At 31.1% G+C, this 27,755-nt stretch overlaps 1 protein-coding gene across 1 annotated transcript; it reads right to left on the bottom strand.

Moving 5' to 3' along the window:
* Positions 1–1,073: 1,073 nt before the first annotated feature.
* Positions 1,074–27,755, bottom strand: LOTGIDRAFT_224221 (hypothetical protein; the record flags this gene model as incomplete). The annotated part of the gene is made up of 6 exons (XM_009047417.1): positions 27,690–27,755; positions 26,186–26,345; positions 25,615–25,743; positions 25,066–25,207; positions 24,406–24,540; positions 1,074–1,280 (listed from the first exon to the last, which is right to left on the bottom strand). The coding sequence occupies exons 1-6, from the start codon at positions 27,712–27,714 to the stop codon at positions 1,074–1,076; spliced, it is 798 nt and encodes a 265-aa protein (XP_009045665.1). The 5' UTR covers positions 27,715–27,755.

The raw sequence follows: 27,755 nt of genomic DNA, 5'->3' as shown, positions 1-27,755 counted from the left end.
TCACTGAAAAGGAAAAATGAACAGAAATTGAACAGAACATAAACAGTGAAAATATATGAAACAACCCAATATTGAACAAAACATGTCAAAACAATCCTTCATCCAACATAAAGCCATCATCCCTCAGCCCATATAAAACAAAACAATTCGTATGTGTATATGAAATGCCATTTTATGATTTTTTATTACAACTTAAAGAAAGAATATGATACTTCTGTTATCAACAATATCTCCCTATGATTGAATTGATCTCAAGTAGTGAGACAATCTCAACAAGTTTCTACATATCCCACTTGGGATAAATAGAATAGAGATTTTTAACAGATATTTGGTGCATATGTAGTAAATGGTAACAATTAATCAAAAACGATAATGATTTGCTTACTAAACATTATCTCATATTACTTCTATTTACATATAATTAAATTTAACTTCCAATATAAACTCAGTAACAAGATTTCAGTTAAGTCCCTAGCAGGAGAGCCTACTTCAAAGACTTAAAGTTATAATTTAAATGATTACTATCAAGTGTGCATGTACTTATATGATATCATTATTACTTCCATAAGGTTCCATATATTAAAACTCTATATCAAGATTTCAGTTAAGTCCCTAGCTGGAGAACCTACTTCAAAGACTTAAAGTTATCATAATAATAATTACTATCAAATGTATCTATATAGGCCAAAAGATATCACAATATTTCATTATCACTTCCATATTGTTCAATGGATCCCATGTATGATAAAAACATAACTATTTTCAAAGTTTTAAATAAAAATCAAATGTATCCATCACCAATATGAAAAACACCCCAAAAATTTAATAGAAAAATTCTTAAAATTAGTTTACTTACTCTCCTCTTGGTTCAAATTCTTCTGATTGACTCTCAGCTGATTCTGAAATGAACACTAAATAAGTGAATATATCCTATATTTAGAAATCAGCTATAATATATGTTAAAGTATGTCTTGAGAATTCAAGTATGTGATATTTAGCAAGAATCTTCTATACTAAATTATTTTAAGTTAAATCCAACCAATAGATCATATCATGCAACAGGATTAAGACTTTTAAGAAATGAATAACAATGGTGAAATTGTGTGGGGTGGGTCCTTGAATACAAATGCTGGTTCAAAAACGTTTAAATCACCTGCTTCAAGTAACTGTTGAATAAACAGCTCTTTCAGTGGAACCACTTCTTGCTTATCTTCATATTCTTTGACAGCTTTTTTAACAGCTTCTGATGATGGTAGGCCAATCCATTCAGCCTCCTCTCTCTGGAAGATACAAAATGTGATGATATTATTCATAAGTGTCAAAAGACAATAATACTTAATCTATTGGATACTTAAATAAAAAAAATCATTTCATTAAAAATACTGGCTTAGATCATAGAATTTGACTTTTACATATGTATAACAAACAAAAGAGACAGTTTTAGAATTTCCATTTTCGTAGTATCAGAACATATCTTAAATTTCCATTTTGAAATTATATTAATATTGTCATTTTCAAATAAAGCAAAATATTTCTCAGATATCATCATAGCATATATTTTCTTTAAACATGATGATTGGCACTAAGTTTTGATTAAAACTTATAAAATGGTCAAGGCATGAGACAAGGATTAGTGTTAAGGCCTTATTTTTTATTATAATATACTAATGAATTTTAAATGTGGTCACATTAAGTTATTCTGATTAATCCTTAGCTTATTTATACCCACTCAAAGTCAAGTACAGCCATTTATATGCTAAAAATTTTGAATAAGATTAAACTTGTCACATTGAAATTATCTTTTAACACTAAATCTTATTAGACATTAAATTATAACAGTGAATTGATTATTATACAAAAGATTTTTCATAATCAGTATTTTACATGTTTTAGTGTCAAGGTGTGATTTATTGAAACCCTTTATTAAACTTGATTTAAATCTGACTGAATCTGGTTACAAAGTGAAAGGTGTCTAGACCCAATCCTAGGTGTTATTTTTGATAATCTTATCAATACAAATTGATCCTCAAAATCATAAACAATCCTCTAAAGTTTGAGGAAAAGTTATAATGCAATTTCTTTTTATAAATTCAAGATTTGTCCAAATTATTTAATCTTTCTAATTTTTTTTTTCTGAGCATTGGGATTTTAAATTCAAAGTACATTTTCCACTATGCACAAATAACCAGGAGGTATTAAAATCAAACAAACTTCATTTGATATAAAGCTTGGATAATAATATCCATGCTCAACATCCTGTTTCCCAGAGATTGAAAAACCTATAAATCTGTATTTCTCACCAAATTATCTCGATTTATGATGCATGAATCCTACACTGATACAATATTGAAAAGAGAGTAGGTTATATGGTTGTAAGGATATAAGTAATGGAGCTTTCATTTTACAACCAAAATGTAAAGTGAATTTTGTTTGAAGTCTTTCCACCAAATTAGTGTTTATGGGTGTTTAGCTGAATTTTAATGAGATTATCTTAAAGTAAATTCAGAACAATCTATCTTTAAACCTCCTTCATTATTATCCAGACAAAACAATTTAACCCTTTAACTCTACACTAAACATTTTAACACCAAGTTAATATCCATTAAAGAAAATCCATTATGTATGGGTTAAAAGTAGGAAATGATATTGACCTAAGAGGTGCAAGGAGGATATAGGTTGATCATGCATAGAAGGGGTCCAATTTCTAATTGCAATTAGTATATTTAATAAAATATATTTTATCACTGATAATTTATCACAAGCCGATAATTATGTCTTCAATTCTCAATTTAAATCACTATAACTAAATGTTTACTTTTAACTCATAAAATTTCCAGATAGTGTTGATTTATCTTAATTTATCAAGCAAGACCCAGAATAGAAATACTTTATCTTGAAATTTAGAAATAAATATATAAGAATTCATCCAAAAATATAATGCATTATGTACATACTAAATTAAATTCCAAAACAATGCAAGATTGCAATTTATTCAAACATTCTTCAGGATAATATACATATATATATATATGTATTGATCTTTATCCTCTAAAACTTATGATGATTGGAATTCTTCAAACATTCATCTGGATTATATTCAGAATGTATTGATGTTACTCCTCAAAAACTTTTAATGATTGCAATTCATCAAACATTCATCTGGATTATATTCAGATTGCATTGATCTTTCTCCTCTAAAACCTATGATGATTGGAATTCATCAAACATTCATCTGGATTATATTCAGATTGCATTGATCTTTCTCCTGTAAACATTATCACGATAGAAATTATTGGAAGTAACTCCCAGAAACTTCATGATTGGAATTCATCAAACATTCATCTAGATTATGTTCAGATTATATTGATGTTGCATCTCTAAAACAAACATTCATGTTGATTATATTCAGATTGTGCTGATGTTATTTCTCAAAACTTATGGTGATTGGAATTCATCAAACATTCATCCGGTTTAAGTACAAATTGCATTAATGTACCTCTACTAAACCTTATGATTGGAATTTATCAAACATTCATCTGGATTATATACAGACTGCATTTATGTTACTCCTCTAAATCTTATGACAGACTGCATTTATGTTACTCCTCTAAATCTTATGATTGATATTTATCAAACATTCAAGAGGATTAAATACAGACTGCATTTATGTTACTCCACTAAATCTTATGATTGGAATTCATCAAACATTCATGTGGATTATATATAGATTGCATTGATATTATTTCTCAAAACTTATGGTGATTGGAATTCATCAAACATTCATGTGGATTATATACAGATTTCATTGATGTTATTCTTCAAAACTTATGGTGATTGGCATTCATCAAACATACATGTGGATTATGTACAGACTGCATTGATGTTACTCCTCTAAATCTTATAATTGAAATTTATCAAACATTCATCTGGATTATATACAGATTGCATTGATGTACCTCTACTAAATCTTATGATTGGAATTCATCAAACATTCCCATGGATTATGTCAAGATTGCATTGAGGTTTCTCCTCAATGGTTGAATTTCAGACTGCTTTGTTTTCCAATGTTCATTTAGATCTAACCATTTCACTATGTATTGGTATTAGGCATGTGACAAATTTAGTGGTGTGAATTAAATTCTGTTTCCATCACTTTCTAACAATAGTTCAACTTCAAAGAGAATAATTGTAATTAATTAATCATAAAGCATTTTATATCTATTCAATCTAAAATTGAATGAAAAATAATAACTTTGCAACCTGAAACCTACTTTTGCTTATAGCCCTAAAACATCTATTGACAATAAAATCATCCTAATTCTGAAATAATAATGGCCTTGAGACTGCTTAATTTCTATGAGGCATACATGTGGACAAACTTCCCTTTAATTACAATTTTATGTCCTTCCTTCATTTCCCATGCAGACTTTCACTTTACACCTGTTATATGTTAAAGACTCCCTACTCTGTAATTATATCACCTACTATATAAATTTACCCAATGGCAAAAAGATAGGGACAAACTGTATATATTCCACCTGTCTCCAAAATTTAAGGAGGAAAAGTTAAAATAATTGGGATGTAAGCACGCTGATAACAGTTATAAAGTTTATAGATTTTGCTATCTGATCTTACATAGGTTAATAACAGGAAATACTTTAAAATGGGAGGTTTTTTTTTTTAAAAAAAAAGGCTAGATATACTGTATGTTGTTTATAAGCATTTTTTTTCAATCTATATAATTTCATAAGTTCAATTTATGCTGCCAACATGGCTCATCAAACAGTTGGCTGCTGGGTAAGGCAGTTTAAGGGCGAAGTCAGTATAGCCTGTTGAATTGTCATCTGCTAGAATTGCATTCAATACCATTGCTCTTCACAAAAAACACTTGCACCAGAATGCATTTTCAAGTTCTTCAATATAAGGAAAGAACATTTATTTAATCTGAGTTATTTAGGACCCCTTTTAAGCACCAAGTATAACACAACCAATGACTTGAAGTCAATGTTATCTATATATATCATAAAAAAATCTCCTCATTAAGTCAAAACTGTTTTGGACTAATAAATCTCATTTCAATTTTCATATTTAGTAGCAATATAAAACGAGAGGCAGCTTGACACAAGCACAACACAACCAATGTCTAAAAGTCAATGTAAAATATATAAAAAATGCCCTCCTTGTGAAGTGATCAGTTATGTTCTACAAGGCTCATATCAGTTCAATCAAAGTAAAAGACCCAGTACAAGTTAACTGGAGTTTATGGTGGTTAAAGGGAGGTAATCTATGATATAGAAAAGAGACAGTGACAGAAGGTGTGCTGGTGGAGGTGTGGTCAAGTGGGTTTAAGAGATGTTTAGATATAATTAATTGCCCTGTAAACTAAGATAAATTTCTTTATAAAAAACAGATGTCCCTTTCCTTTATGGTTATCTTTTAGATAAGGCAATCTATAGTTTGAAAATCATTGACCAAAATAAAGGTGAAGTCACCTTTATGAGAAAAAAGGAGGTGAACCCTTTTGAAAAAAAACATAAAATTCTCTTTACAATTGTTTGCAATGTTTCACAAGACCATACCATACAGTTTCTATTTTTCAAACTAAATCTTGCATATATCAAACTAATAACTGCATACACAATCAAGCTTAATAAATACTAATGTAATTTGCATTTGAAAATTCTATTCATGGATTATTCTGGGAGCAAAATAAAAGGCACACCACAGAACATTCAATGGTAAATCAGAGCAAACTTCCAATTATTGTTGTTTCCTCTTGTAGAGTTTATAAATCAATAATGTTAAAGACCAGGATTTTAACAGTAGTGTTAATATTGTGTAAGATTTTTAAAGTAGAATTAAATTATGTGATATATAGAAACTAGGTAATGATTTTAACAGTAGTGTTAATATTGTGTAAGATTTATTAAAGTAGAATTAAATTATGTGATATATAGAAACTATGTAATGATTTTAAGAGAGGACTCAATATATTTTAGACAAGTTGTAATTAACTTTTATTTATAACCTTTTTATTCTACAATTTATGACTTGATTTAAATCTGAGTTTCTACTAGTTCTAGTCATATAACAGACTTATTTTATACTCTAACTTGATCCAAATTACCATTAAACAGCTGGGGGCAGTAGATATAGTCTTAACTAGAGAGAAAGGGAAGAATTTTGTGAAAACTGGTAATAAGTATGTTGTAAAAGGAACACCTTGGGTGACTCCCTCACAACATCTCACTCTCAAAGGGCACACTCTGAAATGATGGTCATATTTCTTCTCTTCATTCAACCACAACATACTTTTAACTGTCATTTTCATCTCCAGCCAATGAAAAGAGAGCATTGTCATAACTCCTCCTACTAATGATGATGGACTTAAATTTTAAAGGCGGATTCCTCTGACACAATAGAGTGTTTACACTGTGAAGACTGATAGACAGACTATAGTAAAGATTTAAGTTTGTAACAGCTCAGTTCTTTGTGTTGATTGGGATAGAAAAAGCATTAGATTGGTGCATAAAGACCTTATTACCTATGGTATAGCCTCCATAACTAGGTCCCCAGTTTTGTCACAACTCTGGGATCACTAAAACAACACTGGGATTAGCTGTAGAAAGGATTTTAGTGAAGAGAAACTGTGAATGATCAACTGAGTTTGAATTTGGTGGACGACCCTGACAGTGACCTCCCACAGGAAGTGAACTGTGATTGTTGTGTTTTTTTAAGAATCAGCAAGACTCTATATATATGTTGGACTTGTGTTATGAACATTATAATATCTGAAATTGTCTCAGAACCTCAAGCAGTATTGGATATGATCAGTGTCTCTTATTGCATTCTTGAATTACAATCATGATTTTGGATTCAGTTGTTTCCTCTACTTCAAGTAAGTTTTTAATTTTATAAAATATATTATTACATTAAAAGAATTACTACAATATTCTGTCTGGCGAGAAGGAGCATAAACTAAAAATCCCTTTCATTTCATGAAAAACTATTTCTTATGCTTCTGCAACAGCAACATGCATCCAACACTGAATACACACCTCCAACACTGTGTCAAGTAGGCCCTATATACATATAACTGCATATGCATATACAAAGACATAAGACTATACATTATATATTACTATGTGAATACATTATTTTTTTATAAATAGCATTAAAACTATATTAGTTTATCAAGATTTAATGTCATAATCACCTTATATTAATGACATGGATATGATGAATCATTCATATGCAAAATAAAATCCAATAGGTATACACTTTGTTCCAGTTATTCTTTAAAATATGTTATAAGCTTATATACATTTTTGGATCTAAATCTGAACAAATTTCATTTCATTGCTAATAGGTTAATCAGCAGAATCATAATTTAACACCTAATGGTATGATATATATTGCCTTACAAACACCTTTGACAGGTATGACACATTGGTTTTAACCTTATAGGAAATTTTTCATTAATTTATTTCACCTAACCCTTCAGAAATGTGTAATGAATTAATTAACAGAATCATATATCAATTAAGGAAATAGGAGATTAAGGATTAATAATTCCTGGGAACCATTAATTCATTTCAAATGGCATAATAGTATATAGATAATGCAAGTGTTAAATAAGTAAATCACTGAATGATGTTCAAAAACCAGTATCACACATCAAGCTAAATACTTCTGGGAACTATTTTATACACTTGTTAGAACTTGTTAGGAAGTAGCTTTTTTTCTGATGAGAAAATTTGGTAAAATGAAATGAATCTAACAGTTGTGATAAAATATCAACACCTCAAGTGCAGTATTGACCTAAATGAGTGATGAAGATTTGTTATGCTGACCACTACCCACTGTGAAAGATTAATACCCAATCTGGACAGTGGTCACTTGCCCATTCTCTCATCACTAATCCCTGCTCTATTGACCATACACCACACAACTAACCACCTCATCATCACTCAAATGGAAAAAAGTCACAACTAATTTTGATAGATTGAAGCTAGGTGAAAATGGAGGTAAACACCCTTGATGTGGAAATCCCTGGTCATTCTATTTTAATTAAGATAACTATCTGAGATCTGAAAGATTGAGGTATAACTCGTGGTCAAAATCGTTTAATTGTACCCAATGGTCCTGAGGCCCTGATCAATAAAAGCAATGTTTCTGCTTCAATGTGTCTGCACTAAACCACCAGGTTTTATACTTATGCACATCACCTTGACAATTGTTCTATAAAAAAAGATAAGTAAAATGCTGAAAGCTTGCACCTCAATAAAACTTTCCATATCTTGATGAACAGTTTAGGGGTAACAATAGAGAAAGCAAGAGGTCACCAGTATGAAAAAGTTTTGAAGAGATGACAGTTTAAGATAACTGAGGCCCAAGATAATAAACAAACTATGAAGAGTTAAAAAGTTCTATAAACTTTGCAGATGAATTGAAGTAGGGACTGTTTGTACTTCACCTGTATATTATTTTTGCAATTGATGTCAGTCTTTTGTGGCCACCACCTGTCTTTGCATACCTTCCATTTTCACTCCAGGTATTGTTTAGATAGTTGAAAAAGGCAAACCTGGCCAATAATCACCTCCCTTATTTTCTTAACCTTTGGTCAACTTTTGATGACTTGCTCCATTAGAAACAAACACAACCAAAAGAAACAGAAAAACACTCAAAATGTAGTCTTTAATGAACCATTTTATTCTGAATTGCCCAAAAATTAACTTTTTGACTGAAGTTCCTCAGCAGGACCAAAATTATGTTTAAAAACAAATTGGAGGGGACAAAAAAGAAATTCAAATTTATCAAAGGTGGACTCAAAAAGTTAAGGGGTAGTTCAATTAAATTAGATATTAGTTCTTATAACTATAATGAAAATAAATTTGAAGAAGTAACTAGCTAGAACCCACCTGGGTTTATAAAAGTTTTTGTACCAATAAAACAGATGACAAATGGTAGAATGAACAATAGTCCTAACAATGAAGGTGGTTGAAAAAATACTTAATAATTTATCTCGGTATGAAATGATTACATCAATTATTGAAAACATTTCACAAAATTTCTCAACATGATTTTCTTTATGACTTGAATTATTTGAAATTTGAAAAAATATTTCAATAACAAAAAAGAGAATTATATTTTTTGTTTGAATCATTTGGTCATAAATGAAACAAAATGAATTATTCAAAAAAAAATTCTGATTTTATTCATAATTTTGAATTTTCAAAATTCACAAAACCATGGACTGACTAAAAACAAATGAGAATTAAGACCACCAGCCACTGCACATTTTGAAATAAAACCTGCCACAGCTGATTTAAGAGAAATTCTTATCACAAACTAAGGTCATTTCATTTTGCTGCATGCCTCATTTGCCAAATGTTATCAGTGAACAGTGACAATGAGATGTACAAGAGAACTGTCAATTAATTCAAATTGCCCGGTAATCTAATGATGGCAGTGGAGAAAGGGAAGGTTTGAGAAACACCATGCAGACAGATTTGTATCTACAACGGGATCAAATTACTTCTTTTTAATGTCCACACTTCACACATTAAAAATTTATGAGAAGTTTTATCAAAATATCCACTGGTAGTGCAGTAAGTAGTTGATTTAATGATCAATTTTGGCAGAAATTGTTGAACCAAATATTTAGAATTCAGTAAGAAATGGAAAATAATCAGATCATAAATTTCATTGAGAGATTTATAGTAGTGCAGATAAGAAATATCTTAAAGTGATCATAAATTTGATCAGATTTAACAAAGGTTTTCAAAATTTATGATGTAAATTATGAATGTCCTTGAAAGATTTATGGGGTAGGACAAAAGTGTTAGAATTTTTTTATTGTATCAAATAAAGAACTTGTAAATTAAAAAAAATGTAAAATTTTGAATTATAACATGATCAAATTTGTAGAGATTGTTTAATTGTCCTTCAAAATTTACAAGTAGATGTAAAATTAGTTCAAACAAATTTAAAATTATTTGTATTTCAATGATTGCCTTTAATATGAAAGATTATAGGAGAGCTTAAGCTATTGAAAAATACTTTTATCACAATAAGTCCAAGAGCAATTTAGACCAATTTACTATCTTAAAGCACAGAATGTATTATTATTTCAAACAAAAGAAATGAGAAATCAAAGAAGAGGGTGTGAAAATCTGAGGTCTAATTAGAAATGTTCATCAATAGGTCACACTTTTCCTGTTTACCTCACAAAGTTACTTTTGAAGTTTTGGACCCTGAGAAAAGAATTTGAATCTTGGACTACATTGTAAAAGGCCTGTAGATATATGCATTGTCTCTAGCCAAAGGTTTATCACAACTTTTGTAAAGGTTGGTCTGCTTTGAAGAAATATAAGTTGCTCTGAGCTATATAATTTTCTTGAATCCAACTGTGTGTCCTAGCTGTTGTGAAATATAATTTTAGACTGTTTGGTTGAAAGTGTTGAAGTTGTAATAGTGTCCTAGAGAGCTAACTAGGTTGCCCCCTACCAACTTAAAACAAAAGTTGAACAAATATTAGTCAAATTCTGACTGAGACTGTATACTTTATATATAATTGAACCAGCTAATTATGAAAAGTGTTAAGAACTCCCTTGCCAAGCTAGATAGGTAATTTTCTACATGCTGCTATCAAATGTAAGCAAAGTTACAATTAACCCCTTTATTTTACCTGGCAATTAGTTGAATATTTCACCCAGACCACTAATTATCAATATAAAGGTGCTCAAGCAATTATTACCACTAGACAAACCGATTGATTTAATTGTAATTAAGGCTTGAAAAATATGTCATTAAGGTCATTTTGAAATGGAGACTGTTGAATTGAATTTAAATTTGCTTAAGTGCTAATGACCAAAGAGGTGCAATCAAATTCTACAAGCTAATGGTAAGCAAGTTTCTAAAGAAAAATAGTCAATTGCTGTTTAACTCTTGTCCCTTCAACAACGACCACCCTGGAAATACTTCAAACATTCAATATGGTCACTTCTCATCGGGAAGGTAACATTTATTTATCATAATATATATTTATTTAATTTTCTATCCCAAAAGGGCATTCAAAGGACTAAACTTCCCATTTGAGCAATCAATTTATTTATTTACATCTATATCTCCATAGACTTCTGTTTGGTGTGACTTGTGATGACAAAAATAAATTTATTTTGATTTGATTCATATAAGATGTGAACATCATTTATTTGTAGTTTTATTGCTTATAGTTCTTCTAAACATCCAGTTATTGATATGTTCTGTCTCTTATTAACTAGGAAATGGACACATTAAATGACCCTTTTACTCATCAATTCAAAGCATATTGAGAATATCAGACATATTTGAAATAGAAAAATCTCATGTCTAAGTGTATGTCAGTGCAATGTGAGAAAATTTAAATCAACAAAATAATGGACACCAGTTCAAGATGAAAGAGAGCCCAGGGCCTCAACACATGGTCAACTTCAAATATGAAAATAAACACCCAACTTGGCATAAAGGAGCATCTTTCTTAGAGATGGGGCTTTACTTTAATTATTATAATAGGAAGGATTTGTGTCAGTAATATGGAAAGTGCTAATCCAGGACTTAGGCCACACTTGTAGGTTTGATACTTTAATTAATATTTTAATATGTTGAAAATTGGATATAAGTAATGGGATATATGTCATATGGTCTCTTGAGTTCTTAAGTGCCACCGTGAAATGGCCAACTTTGATTAATAGCCAAAAGTAAATGAGTTTCAAATCTCACTTAAGCAGCAAATAGCCTCTGGATCCATTAATGGCCAGAATCTGTTTTACAGGCTTAAGAATTTTAATTGAATATGAAAGTGTCTACTTCCAATGAACCCTGCAGTTCTTTAATTAAATGACTTAGTGGCATTATAAATCAATTTAAGACAACTTTGAGAAAATAGTCATAAAATTATGATGAGCTTAAATTGGATTCTATACAGAGTTTCACTGTGTTAAGATCTCATTAATGTAAGTGTGGCATTCCTACTATGTGGCACAGGAGGGGTCCTAGCATTTCTGCAATGATTGACCATTAGGGGTCTGATTTAGATGCTAAGAAATTCCAGATAACACCCAACCCTTAATGAGTTTCATTAGATCATTATTATGTTCAATTTCAAAGAAAGTTCATCTGATTATCCAAATCAAAATTGAAATAAATCAGGCAGAAATTAGAGTATGGTGACAATTTCCTCAATTAAGATTGGACTATTTATGTGTTTTGGAGTTAATGGTGGGGTCTATGGCCACTGAAGTGAGATAAGCTGATAGGAAATGTTGAGTTTTGTAACATTTACAAAAGAAAGCAGACATGATACTAGAATTAAATTCATTACCTGAGATAGATCTTTGATAATCTTACAGATAAAGTTAACAAAATCTCCTTCAGTGGTCAAAGGAAAGTAAAATCATCAAAGCCAACTAAGTGAACTGCATTAAATTGGCTTTTTATACTGGAAGTCTCCATAGGAGCTGTCTTTCTAGACTTTGAATACAATTTTCCACTATCTTTCATCATAATCTCCCAATATCTCATCAATGTTCAATACAAGCACAACAATAGCATTGTTCAAGTTTGCAGCAGATAACATAATCTAAGGGAAATAACTCTAGCATAAATTTCTATAAACAAGGGAGGCAACCATGAGTTAGTGTTTTTCCTATCTGAAAGAGATTTTTAAAAGGTAGGGGGTCCAGTTCAATGTCAGTTCACAGAGTGGAAGAATTTGTAGATAAGGTGATAACTAAAACCAAATCTCATCATTATAGTTCATAATGACTAATATAGAATGTCATGAGGGTGTCAGTATAGGCCATCTGGAATATCTTTTGACACTTTAAAATATTATTTAATAGCTATAGTTAATTAAATTATTTTTAATTATCATATTAAACAAAATCAGAAAAAGAAGTTTACAGAAAACATTTTTTCAGTTTATAAATAATTAATGAAAATTAGAGAAGATATTCCAAATTGTAGGCCTTTCCTGTAAATTTACTTTGATCAAATAGTACTTTTTAATTCAGGCTTCTGAAAAAACATTTCAGTTTTTCCTCTGAAAAAGTCAACAAGATGCAGTGAATGCATAAATTTGTCACTATAGAAAGCATATCATTATTTTAGCTTAGAGTCTCTGTTAAATTTGGGTAATTGAAGGGAGGCTGACCTTCAAGAATTTGTCGCCTATTGTTTACAATTTTAGTGCTTAAATAGGATGAAAAGATAGGATTAACATGTTCAGTTTGAAGACAGCTTAGACAATTTCATGATTTTAATTGCACAGATATGTTTTGGTCTTAAAAAATATAATGGGCAGTTCATTTTACCGTATTGAAAATTGATACCCAGACCTTTAAAAAAAATACTAGCCAATTGACAGAGCAACATTTGAACTCTATAAATTTGTCTCAGACAGTGTGAGAATTAATGGGTTAATTTCTGCAATAATTTTGTATTTTTTCTTTATATTTTAGTAAGTAAAAGTATTTTTGTCACATTTTCTATCATAAATTTCTCATAAACTAGTTGTTTAATTAAGACTTGTGTCTAACTTGGGCCAGATCATTAGTTAAACATCAAAGACTTAACTATAATTCAAGCCACATTAATTAAGTCATAAAACCCACAATCTTGAAACTTGCAATTATGTTCCACTCTTAGTCTGCAATTGAACCAAGTTTAGGGTCATAAACAGGCAAAGATCAAAAGGTTTAACACAAAAGTGATAGGTTTAAATTATCCAGTTTAAGTTGCATTATTTCAAGATCAAGTATATGTGTATTCAACACTGTAACATGCTAATGAGGGGTCTTTGTAGGGCTCTGATTGGTTGGATTAGGTGTAAGTGGATAAAGATTAGTAAGATATAAATTTAATATTCTTATTTTTCAATATCACTCTTGAAATATTTCTTGGAAGTTATAACATCTTCTAGTGCTATCTATCTCAGTGAACAAAATGATTATGAAATATCCAAGATTTCGCTACATGAAAAACTGTGAATTTAGTAAGTAGATGATTTATTATTTTAGCAAATATGATACATTTCTTAGTGTTTTGCTTGAAATATGATTCCTTGCTGAGTCTTTCACTTGAAATTTGAGATCACTTTTGATTATTTTAATTCTAAGTTTGATTAACATCATAGAGAAACCTGAAGCAAGTTGAGGATTTTAATGTCTAAACAGAGGGATTATACATGTCATTTTGAAAATAGAGACAAACCTTAGATATCATGATTAAAATTTGGGAGATTTAGAATGTCAAAATGAGATGGATAATAGGATTACATGTTATGAAAGTTTTCCTTCAAAATTTTTAAATTTGGCTGTATCTTGCAGTACAATATTGAGCAAACTTAATAGGGAATTTCACAGTGTGATAGAATTTGTATATTGCTGGTGGTCATGTAACTTAACCCTAAGAAATACACAGAAATGTGACCAGTTATTCAACTAACAGTAGTGTCACATATCAGTCAATCTGTCACCTTGTACAACCTGCCTACCTTAAAACCAATCTTAGGCTATCACTTATCTCTTTCTACCATACCTTTCACAGGTAAAGTGTCAGAAAACAATAGCCCGGTAACTTGACATTACACCACACTAACTAACTGTAAGTTACATAGACCTAGCGTCACTCATAGCTAGCCCATCTGTCTTCAATTTAAAATCTCCAATGTCACCCATTGTTTTGACAAATTTCATGACATGTCTCTTGATGTCACTTTACAACTTTAAGGGGATGTGACAGTTGAATTTCAAATTTCTGTCATATAAATTAAAGATCCCAATAGAGGTAATATTATTTAATACTAGTTTAAGAATAAAATTCAACAAATTATGAAATAATAAAATTCAAAACTATATAAAACTTAATGTATTGCTTTGAATTAAATAATATTTTTGCTTTAAGCAGAAAGCTGTATGTTTATTTGCCAGTATTAACTAAATCTTCCACCAAAAAGAGCATTCTATTTAATTTCCAGATAAGGCATCAATTTCAATTTCCTTGTTTTACAATAACCTATTTGTCAACCATGATCTGATCATTAAAATCTGTATTAGTGTCGCTAATTCAAATATTGGATTTAGTTTAGTAAACATTTTATCTTAAAAGATACATTGTGTCTATAGACTGAGAGACTTGTTATCCAGGAGTCTAGGTAGCTATGTTTAACCAGTGACATAACTAACTCTAATCCTGTAACAGACAAGTGTTAATCCAGGATGGAATCGAGGAGTTAGTGGCAGAGATATAGCCAGAGACATGTCAATCAAAATAATATCAACAACGTATCAATTACACTTCTCAAATATTTCAAAACCTTCCAAATTATGTCACATATTTCAAATCCATTGACTGGTTAAGACCTCATGATGCAGCTCTCATATCCTATGATGAGATTTTTACATGATGACCGTGGTAGGTTGACTTTTCCATTCCAAATTCCATATCTAACAAATTTTTATTCCAAAATTGGTTGGCTCATTCCAAAAAAAATAAAATCTATACTCTATAGTGTTAGGCTAATTTTCAAAAATACATTATGATAGACATTTACGAAATTCAAAATTATTTTTTCTAATTCAAAATGGTATGCTTTGATTGGTATCTGCTCAAGTTTTAAATCACCAGTCACAACTGTTGGGATTTCTTTCAAATTGAAATGAGCATATCAGTACCATGATCCCAATGGTCATTTAACAGCATAAAAGTAATGTTGTATTTTAAAACAGCAATTTAGTCATTTGTTGTGATATAAATCTAAATTGCTCATTAGTCATTATAGTTAGACCCAAGAGACTGCATTTATCTTTGATGTCTGTGTATATATGTATTTCATTGAAAACATTTTGATGCTATCAATTTGTAGTATGCCTTAATTGGGATTTTACATTAGAATATGAAAAACAAATTATAATAATTTATCTTTGATATAAAATTTCTTTCATATAATTGAAGCGTTTAAAAGCAATAATTTCAAACCATTCAAAGGCTTGTCATACATTTGTAATGCTACTTTAAAATTGATTGCATAAGATAATGTTAACATCTGACCATTGCCCATGAGTATTCTTCTACTCCAAAAATAAAATTATGAACATGTGTTATTCCTTAACATTGTATGAATAGTAATACCCAAGTTGAATATTTAGATTGAAAGTTTAGTTAAAAATATCCAAAATTCGGTCAGAATCATTGGGGACCACCTGCTGAGATCTAGCAGAACATCTGCTTGTGTATGAAAATAGCCTGATTTTTAATAGTTATCAATACTTTCATTAGAAATAATCGTCCACTTTACTATTGTCCTACACATTCATTCATACTTTTCCACAGAATTACAAATGAATTTCAATCATAGGTTAGGTTTCCCTAGTCATTTTCATTTCAACACCCTGAAATAGGGGGTGGGCAATTCTTAATGCTTGTTGACCTAGTAATTTCCACACTTTTGTTTCTAAAGAAGGGTGTTTGAAGGCCAATTAACTTTCACCAAATGCCCAGTGAAGTTTCTAATCTGTTGAATGTATTAACACCAATTGGTTATAAAATCTGAGATTAATGGATCTCTAAACAATGACTTCTGAGGGCTAATCTCTACCCATGGTAAATAAAAGAAATGAACATTTACATGGTCTAGGTGAGATGAGGAAGGAAAGCTTACTCCCAGGAGAGGCACTTATCCAGTATTTAACCCAGTGTAATGTTACCCTAGAGAGGGGGTATTAAATTTAACTTAGTATTTATGAATTGTTAATAATTGACCCTGTTATATAACAAGTGGCTAGGAAGTTATATATCAGAATAAGACTTAGGGGATTGGACTTTCTCTGTTGGTCATTTGAGAGAGAGAAGTGTAGCTAGTTAGGTCTATCTAGTGTAGGATTAGCAGTCTTTATGAGGAAACATCAGGATATTCATGATGCAACTACAATTTTCTTATCAACATAAACCAAAAGGTATTATTTCTATTTGTTCAGTAGTTATCCTTGATGAGGATTTAAAACTAATATGCTTTCAATTTGATATTTTAAATATGTCATCGCAGTTAAACTTATAATATTAACAAAGGCTATTTTTTGAACAATAGGAATAATTTTTTCAAATCAAAATCTTAAGTATTAAAGGAAATTAACTCTTCAGCACAATTTGTTAAAAAAAAACTTAAAACAATGATACCAGTCACAATTTAGATGTCATATATAAATGTCAAACACAAACGTGCAAAATATTTTCAGAAATATAAATTTAAATTGAGTGTTATAGGATGTTTTATCTGTGCCTTCATTCCATTCTTCATCTTACGACAACATAACACCTCTTTTCATACAAGCACATCCATTATCTTCACTAAATCAACAAGCCAGCCTCCTGCACACATCATTCAATAAAAACACCCATTTTGACCTATTGATATACTATATCCCTATTGGATAGATAATTAAAATTGTACAATAAGATCCCAAAAAGTCAAAAGATCAAAGCTAAAATGATAATTAAGTGTAATTTATGGTGTAATGTAATTTTAAGCCAAGTTAAATTTAATGTTTTTTCAAGCTAAATCTTGTATCTTAAATTCTGATTGCATTTTTAACTTATGTCATTTTCTTTTATTTTCAGATTGGTTGGAATGTACAATGGAATCGGATCATATGTCTAGTGATGAAATTTACATGGTCTTGCAGGCTGATATGGTAAAAATTCTTTATTTTTCATATTATATATCTAATCCTAATTTATCAACAAGCCTCCACAATTCCTGTCTTCACAGAAGTCTTTTAAAAAAAAAATTAATTTAAAAACCTCAACTTAAAAATCTTAGAAAAAAATTAATTTTTTTAAAAGTTATCTCCCTTGAATATCAAAATTGACACATAAACTTGATAAAAGTTTAGGATATGAAATACATATTATGATACCATTTCCTTTACTTGAAAAATTGCAATACCTTAGTAGGTAAAAGGAAATGAGCAATTTTGATTTCACACATAAGCAATGGGAAGGCTTATTCTTTATTAAAAATTTAAAACTTATATTGTCAAAACACACACCCATTATATTTAAACAGAGTATAATACATTAGGTATAATAATATAAAATTGAAATTCCAAACAATTCAAATTTGAGTTGAAATTAATTTAGATGGCTAGCTCTGTTGATTAATGTCACTTAATGTCAGTTTTAGCTGTTACTCTACATTTTACTCTCATTTAGACATCCCACTTCAGACAGTCTGCTTGCATGTCAGTCACTCTAAATATATATCATTTCTTAAATATACTTATATCCAAAACTAAGATTGCCAGATAGGATACTCAAGAAAATAATAACTAAGTGTGAAAAAAATGCCCAGTTGAGTAAATAGGAGCCATTTGCCCTATGGCAGGGTTAAAATTCAATGAAAACAAAGGATACTAAGAACTTGCCAGTGGTCCCTCAATTAACCAATTAACTAAAACTAGTCACATGACAGCAGTTGAACACTCATTAGCATATGTATAGAGAGAGGGTGAGCTGAGTACAATGCTGTCTTTGTTAAAGGGTTTGGGGTGAGGTCAAGTCAGGGGTTAGCAGTGAACAGTTTCTTACTATTACACATGGATATAACATAGTTTATAGGAGTTGACCTCAATTAATATAACAGATATTACACAAGGTAAATAATAATGTTCAGCTTTATGTCAATCTGGAATAGAAGTTGCACTATTAGACTAGAGTACTATTTAGAAACACATTTACTACAGGAAGTGGCTGGCTTGTTGTGAAATAGGAACCTAATACATTTCGGCCATTTTGGTCAGTTGTTGTTATTGTCTGGACTGGGAGAAAAATGGCTACCATTCATTCTCAACTTTATAGTTGTTGTGAAAGTAAACTTGAGATCAAATATAATGTTTAGTGCAGCAAGATATTAGATTAAGGATATATCTTATGTCTATTTTTCCATGTGAATGGGTCATAAAATTTGGATAAAATGGCTTGTTTGTATTCAAAATGCAGACAATAAATGAAATTCAAGAACTGAGGTAGTCTACATTGTCTGTTAACATGTCATTTGAATTTAAAGTAAGACATGTATTTGCTGAAATGATCATGAATATAAAATGTTTAATAGTTGTAGTATCATATTTCATGTTAATCTGTGTCAAATTAATCTTGTTTGCCAAAAGTGATTAATATTTTTGACACTTTTACAATGGGAGGTCAGATATTGTTATTAGGGCCTACTTGATAATTAAATTAGAACAGCAAGGTGAGAAAAAGTGTAAATTAATGAGAATTTCAGAAATTTATGTGGATTTTTTTTCTACTTTCAGTTGAATATTAAGCAGCAAGAACAAGCCCTGCAAGTTGAAATTGATAGCATCAAATCCAAGTTTATGACATTACTGCAAACTTGTGGCCTTGAGAATGAACTACCAGTTGATTTTGATACTGAAGTGAATATGGCGTCTGCTGAAATGACACCAGCCCCCACAACTCAACGTATGCATTACAGTTATGCTGATTACCTCATAGAACAATTATTAGCTCAAGCCAGCAATCTTACAGATACTGATGATGAAAGTTTATGTACCAATGATGAAAATGATATGAACTATAATAATGTAGATAGTCATTATGGAACAAACAATAACTTAGTGTCTCGACAACTGGATAATGCTCGAAAACTTTCTATGTTACGTGAAGTGAATATTCGTGTCTCACAAACTCTATCTGAAATAACCACATCTGAGAATAGCCGTGTGACTTCAAGCTCATCATCTGATGGATACCCACAAACAACCACTGATGAATCATCTAGCAATTCGAATTCGCATCACCATGCTGATCACGTAGTGCCAGATTTAGATTTAGAAAAAGAACTTGTTTCACGTCTTCATTACTATTCAGACTTTACTGTAGATCGTCAACGTAAGATAAACACTCTAACCACAAACATTATTAATGCTTCATTACGAGAAAGAAGTAATGCTGTCAACCGTCTTGATATCAGTGAGTGTCCCGCTATATCGGAACGTCATGTTGAGGGTTGTGAAGATGGTGATAGCTCCAGATCCAGACACATTGTTGGTTCAGCTTCAAACTCATCTGGTGCCAGCACCCTGAGAAAATCAAAGAACAAATCTTCTTCTAGAAACAGCAGTCATCCATTAGCTTCATCCACTATGAGTGAAAGCAAGTCTTCTTCATCTGCATCATCCAGAAGTTCACGAAGCAGCAAGAGTTCTCGCAGTTCCAGAAGTAGTTCAAGAAGCAGCAGTCGTAGTAATTCCCACCCTTTGGCTTCATCTACTATGTTATGTGACCCCTCTACCAATATCTATCCAAGCAGTACCAATTCTGAAAGTGTCTACACTTGGTCCTTAGACGAGAACTCTGACCGTGTCAACTTAGAAGAATCCTATTTACGCAGCAGGAAACGATGTCACAGAAACAACATTTCTCGTCATTCACGACCCATTTCCAGAAATCGCAAGTTGGAAACCGTCTCTGCCCTCAACATTAGTCACATGGTCTCAGCTATTGATGCTTCTACTGTTTCCAGAAAGGATAACATTTCCGATAGTTTTTGTGAAGAACCCGATCTTGGATACAAATCTCAAACCTTACCAAGAACAAGTACCCGTGCCTGTTTATTATTTGACCATAAATCTAGTGGAAGTTCAGGATCACCCATTAAAACTTCATCAATGCCAAACATTAGTGATAAACTTGTCAATGATGTACCTGTTCAACAGTCCAGATCTAATGAATTGCTGGGTTCTCCTTTACATGAAAGACTTGAGTTACCTGGTAAATCTAGTACCACCAGTGAAAGTCAAGAAAGCGCTGGTTTGGATGTACACCCTGCCTCAGCTACCCAGTTTTTAGCTAGCACTATTTATAATGACTCTACCCGTGTTACTGAATTTTCAACAGAAGATAGTTCCTTATTAGACTCTATTTTAACTGATAGTCCCAAAAGTGTTGACAGCAGTGGAATATTTGCTCCTTACAATTCAGATGCTACTGGTTCCCGAGGATATACAACCAGCAGTGTACCATCATCTGATGGTGGACATAGAGCACCCCCACCAACACCACCAACCATCAAGGCACCTACTACTGCTCAACCCATCTTCAAAGTTCCCTTCAGTCCAGCAATTAGAGCAAGATCTCAATCTCGATCACGACAGTCCAGTAATAAAGATTTGAGAACCTCTACACCATTACCAAGTTCTGATGAATCTTCCCAGAGTGAGCCATTGAGACGCCAGTTGTTTTCACCCCTTGCCAACAGCACACAGATAGAACCCAAGAAGTTGGACAAAAGAGCTCTAGTGAAGAAATTTAAGAAGTTCAGTCATAGTTTTTATAAGAAAGATAAGAATGGACAGTCTCAGATCCAGACCTTGGCTAACTTATAAGATGTTTGTGATACTATAATTGTGACAGGAAGACACTAAAGCATGTGATTTTTTGTAAACAATTGCTCATTTTTAAAAAAAATAATCAAATTATTATGAACTCAGGTTGTGAATTTACAGGGAAAGACTCATGTAACAAAGCTTGATGCTAACTGCCAAGGCAATATATTTTCTGTATGTATGTTTTATCCCATTTTCCTGTAGATAACAGGCAATTTTATGTGTGCAATACATGACTGCCAATTATGTCTATAGTTTCCATACTTTTCCTAATCTTATCTATCCTTCTTTTACTATATGTAAATATGTAAATAACTATTGTTATTGTATAAATGTAAATATTTTTTGTTAATATGAATATAAATTATTTTTGTTTATGATTATATATACAGTGCTATATAATGCTGACTAATGGAAAAAGATATTTTTCTAGTCAAATAAAGCTTAATTCAAAATATATATTGTCTATTTATTTCAATTATCAAACATGGTGGATACTATCATTGATGCTGACTACACACAATTTAAAAGTTGAATGATGCCAAGTTAACAAACGTCATCTTATACTTTAGACAAGATTAATGTCTTGCTTGTACAAATTCTTAATCTAAATAATATTCCAGAATTTGTCTGCTTGCTTGGAAGCTTTTGAGTGAGATTGTATTTCACTGGATTATCTTCATGTACAATAAGAACTATTTTAGCCTGGAAAAATGGCCAATGACTGGGCTTACATCAAAGCAAGAAGAAGGCCAAAGTGGGAAGGCTTCTCATTTCAAAATCAAGACAGTACACTAAAAAATGAGTTTACATTTGAGTGCCAAATGCTGGTTCTCAGCTTGCTGTAGATAATAAGTCTACCCATATGTGTTTATTAACATATCTCTAATCGCACTCCATTAATCAGTTTCATGTTCAACTTTGAATCCTGTCTGTCAGATCTTTTGACCTTTATCAATGTCACAAATAATTTATCAAAAATACCTGTTGACAGCCCTATTGAATGTCTGACTAAATATTGGTCATGTGACAAGATGGGAGTGACACTCATGTTGATTGACAGTTATTATCATGCCTAATCCGTGATAAACGCCTGCTAAAAGTTTTAATATGTGGCTAGATAATAATGATAATTTACTTAATGAAGGATTGCTGAGTCAATATTTACTAGATACTTCTAGAGCCAAATGATAAAAATTTAACTCAAACCCATTAGATGTATATCAATATCAGCTATATGTAAGCTATCATATGTAACAAACTTAAATCATCAATGTTAACTGGATTTGAATTAAAGTGGGGGCTTTGTTAATATCTTCTTAACAAATTTACAAAATACACAATGGATATGTTTCACTAATTCCACATAATATACTTTAAATATAAACTTCATAATACACTTAAGATATCTAGGCATTAAAACTGGTCTAGTTAATCCTCACTAAAATCTTCTATAATAACAACATTTCAAAATGATACTATCTGCTCAAGTTGGAATTTTCATCCATTTCAATACAATATTTCTATTTTGAAGGATATGTTACAATTTGCATGAAAAATAATCCCTTTGTTTACCAACGAATCTATACACAAACCAAAAATTTTTCACTTGGGGTCCTGATTACTCTTTGGTAGCATAAAATCCTCCCTTCGCTAATACCAACAAAAAAATAAAGTACAAACCTAAACAAAATCCAAATATCTCAACTGAAAGCAACTCAGCAAAACTTTTTTTCTTTTAAGTTGCAGAGCTCACTGACCTTTTAGATAGTGATTTGATGATGTCATAATATTTCAACAAATCAAAACCACCATACAAGTCAGCAATGTTTTAAAATATCTCAGGTATATTTGCTTTGAGAATTCATAAATAATTGCAAGAATTAAATATCATCTGTAAAATTAATGGCAAAAATAAGTTAGCTCCCTTGAAGCAAGAAAACCGTTGTTGTCCCAAAACACAGTTATTTCCCGTTTTTCCACACATTTCCTATTTAACATTTTGGCTGTAAGCCATGATACAAAAATTCACTTTTCAATGCCAAAGCTCAAAAAGACCAACTGCAGCACCTTCCAGAAAATTATATGATGCATATCATATTCTGATCTACATAGAAATATATTATTTGGAGTTTTGGGTATATGATTGGTGCTGGTAAGATATATTGGTTAATCAATGTATCACCATACGACATGCCACAATACAATTATTGTATCACGAGGTTGTGTGTGGGGGTTTTTATAAGTTGTTGAATGAAATCACAATTTTTGTTAACTGACTTGACTGAAAGTTGTTGGAAATTATTTATATGACTGTGGAAGTTATCCACTTCTATCAACAATGTTACCAAATATCACAGTTATAAATTGATATATTATATTTGAAGATAAATTTTTTTATTCTATTGCCCCATATATATATCGTATAGTGACTCATATCGTATTTTTCCATGATTGGCAATACCCAGCACTTTATGTGATCATGTACAACCAGTGTTGCAACGGTTAGGAAAAAATACACATTAATCATTAATCAACAGATATATCTTTTGATGAAACTCCTGAAATTATAAGTATTAGTAAACCTGTGATCCCATACTATATGACTATTCACACTATTCACTAGTGTACCTCCCCACCTCCCTCCTCCCTCCTCTCACCGCCCAAATCTAATCAAAACTAGATAAAAATTACTTGAAAGACCTGTTATAAGAAACCAGGACAAATTGTAGGACAGTGAGTGCTGAAGTAGGGTAATTTGAAAACCTGAACCACAATGCAGCCTTGTTATCAAGAACAGGTCCTACATCTTATGCATGGATTGCTTTAAAAATGGAATTAGAAAAGGAATTAAATAGAAAACTGGTTAGATTACTATGGAGACAACAAATAAAAAATAAATAATATCTTATTTTAATTAGATTCAGGGTACCCCCACTATCTACGTTATACTTACATCCATTAAAAATTTGTCATATCTTTTTAATAATTTTTCATGTTTGACTGGATTGTCTGCCATATTGCAGATTTCTAACAACATCTCACGTTTAAATTTCATAGCTAGTTGAGAATTTAACTGAGCTTCACTGGTCTGAAAAAAATATTTCATTTTAAAAATCAACTTGACAAGTTCTCAGGGACAGTTTCAAGGAATTCTGAAAACCAAGTGCTTGTGACAAGTCAATAAGAACAGATATTTTGCAACCTGTTAAAATCAGGCTGTCCTGATGAATAACTGTATATCTGAAACACTCATCCATTGTTGTCACATTCAAAATTCAAGTAGTACTTTGATTCAAATTTATCTATATCACCTATTATATAATGCCGGTTAAAGGTACATGATACTGATTCGTTTTTTTTAGGTTCTGTTTTAATATTTCTATATCGCTCTACAATTGTTGCATTGAGCTCTATTTTAACAGTGCAAATATTTTATTATTATTGTATAATGACCATACACAAATTGTTTTTTTAAAGCTTAGCTTAATTCCAAATATTTTCAGCCACAAATTCCCCACCCCCACCTCATCTTTTACCTAATGTTTCATAGAAATGCCAATACTTCTTTAATATCAAATTCAAATATCAAATGTTCGACAAATATATATAATACCTTCAATATATAATTATCAAAACCAAAATTTTCATCTATTAAATTTAATGTCCTCATTGTTACTGTCACTAAGTAAAATTTGTTGAATATTTCACTATATAATGGTTTTTTCACTAATAATGGTTTCCAGATTTTAGGTACCCTGAAATAGAAACTTGAGTTTTACACCCTACTCAACTTTGCTGTATTTGTGCGTATGAAATGTGTAATGGATTGCACAAAAAGTGAATTTATATTAACACAATTCATGGGATAAAATGTATGTCTTTTTTTCCAGAAGCAGAAAATGAAGACAGGCAACACCATGTTATGTGCTATGAGGGACGTTTCCATGACAACATTATCATTCTACTTTTTCAATTTGAAATTCAAATATTCCATATCAGTTCTGTTCCTAACCAATTCCTTGGTATGATATTGGCACAGGTAGGGGGGAGGGAGAGCGGTCTGGTGTCTGATCTGTATCCCTGATATCTTGTTTCAGGCATAAAATATCCAAATGTGCTACCTGTTGCTACACACTTTCCCAATGTGCATATTTAAACTAACCTATTACTATATTTTCTTATCTTGCACTTCTTTAAACCAACAATAATACCTTCACCACCCCATAAACCATTATTTGATTCCTCAGGGTAAATCACTTTCACTGGTACATTTTGTACTCTTTCTTTGATCCTGAAATAGATTTTGAAAATTTGGATACCGGATAGTGAGTCCCAGTTTACTGAATTATAAAAGATTTACTTTAAGTGGAATTGCAGGAACCTCAGATGTCTTATTGAAAATTGGAATGGTGTAAATTGATGCTATCAGTGTCCCTGATACAGATAAAAAATTTAAAAAACCTCTTTACAATCCCTTTAACATTTTCAAAAAGGAAATCTGATTTTGTATGTATACAATCATTCTAAAATTTCATGGCAACCGATATTCAATAATGTTCACTTGAGAGAAATCCAATAACAGTCTACAAACATGGACAGTTGAATCTAATAAATCTTTCTTTATTTGAAGATGTTCTAGACATCTGAGTTTTCTTCTGAAAAGTGATAAGGAAAGCTGAGGTCTTTCATATGGGAAAGCAAATATCTAAATGAGGCTTTTCATTCAAACATACATATCTCTTCCTCGTTGCTTCACTGTATATTTTTCATCATTATATTTCACATGGACAAATAATGGTTCAGCACGCATAAACTGCTGACATCTTCTTTTATAATGGGCTGGTAGTAGATGATGGACTTCATTAGACCACTTATAAATATATGGCACAAATCCTGAAACATAATCAATATTATCAGAATACATAGGTCATAGGATTTTACAAAATACTTTCAAGATATTTAATATAACTTAATATGTCACAATAAACTTATAATATTACGATATTTTTTCAGTATGGTAATAGGCCTACCGGTACTTTTTTTTTTTAATTCTGCCTTTTTTTTAAAGATAAACCATATATATCTAACAAGAATAAAATAAAAAATTAGAATCAGTGTTAAATAGCATAAGTTTATGATATAAATATCTGTAACAAAAAAAATTAAGTCATTTAAAATGAAGCAGATGATCCTATCTGGACCAAAATTTGACATTAGGCTAAGCATATATGATGATAACCAGCCTACCAGATATCAAGATATGACGATATATAACTAAAGATATTGCCCAGTCCAGTCCTATTAACACACTGGTATATTCAAATTTACCAGACAAAAGACAAAACTGGTATCAACAAGGTAGAAATAGGGCATAACGACGAAAAAAAGGTTCTTGACTTCTGACATGTTATAATCTTTTTAAGACATACAGAAGCAGGAAGGTAAACATTAAGAACACGAGTTATATGGATATACTACTTCTAGTTTTATAAGTATAATTTTACTTGATAACTTTACCTGTATGTGTTTTGCAACGTAGTATGTTAAAAAACTAGAAGTAGTATAATATCCATATAACTTGTGTTCTCAATTTTCTGACATGTTGTATACCTACTCAGCCCACATCGCCAGGAATGAATTGTTACCGGGGCTTAGATTTTGTACTCAGAAAATCTGAAAAATTAAAGGCCTAGAGAGCTCATTTCAATTTTGAGTTGCCAAAAACGTATCAAAATCTATAATATTTTTGATTTGGACAAAGACACTGTAAATTAAATAATCTCTGCTGAACTGCAGATGGTTTTTCTGCGGCTTAATTCTAACTTGCTGGGGCCTAGCCCCCACCCCAACGACAGGGCTGTATCTACTGTAGCAGGTAAACCTCATTTTATGTAGTGTAGAGTGTAGGCAATGAGGAACTGGGGTAGAACATCTCGAATCACATCCTGTGTTTTTCAACACAACTGTACATGACCTACACATTTTTTCTATTTGCTTTATAAAGATGAACAAATACACGTAAAAATATGCTAGTATGAGCAAGAATGTCTGAAGAGGTTTAAGTTGTAGCTAATTATAAAATTATTGAAATGCTTTCACTTCAATTTCTTTACTCTTTAGTTTAGCAAATGTCAGTGCCAGTGCTAGGAGAGAAGAGTGAAAGAGGGAGGGTGGATAATCATAACATTGATTGATTGATTGCAAGCCATATATTATCTGTTTTAGTAGCCTACTTACTAAATTTGGATACTTTATAAGCCATGTCATTGATTTAAAGTACGTGAAATCAAAAAAATGCATTCA

Source organism: Lottia gigantea (genome assembly GCF_000327385.1).
Source record: "Lottia gigantea unplaced genomic scaffold LOTGIsca_111, whole genome shotgun sequence".
In the NCBI taxonomy this organism is placed as follows: Eukaryota; Metazoa; Mollusca; class Gastropoda; family Lottiidae; genus Lottia; species Lottia gigantea.
The sequence above is the reverse complement of the archived record's forward strand: the minus strand, read 5'-3'. Positions and strand labels throughout refer to the sequence as shown.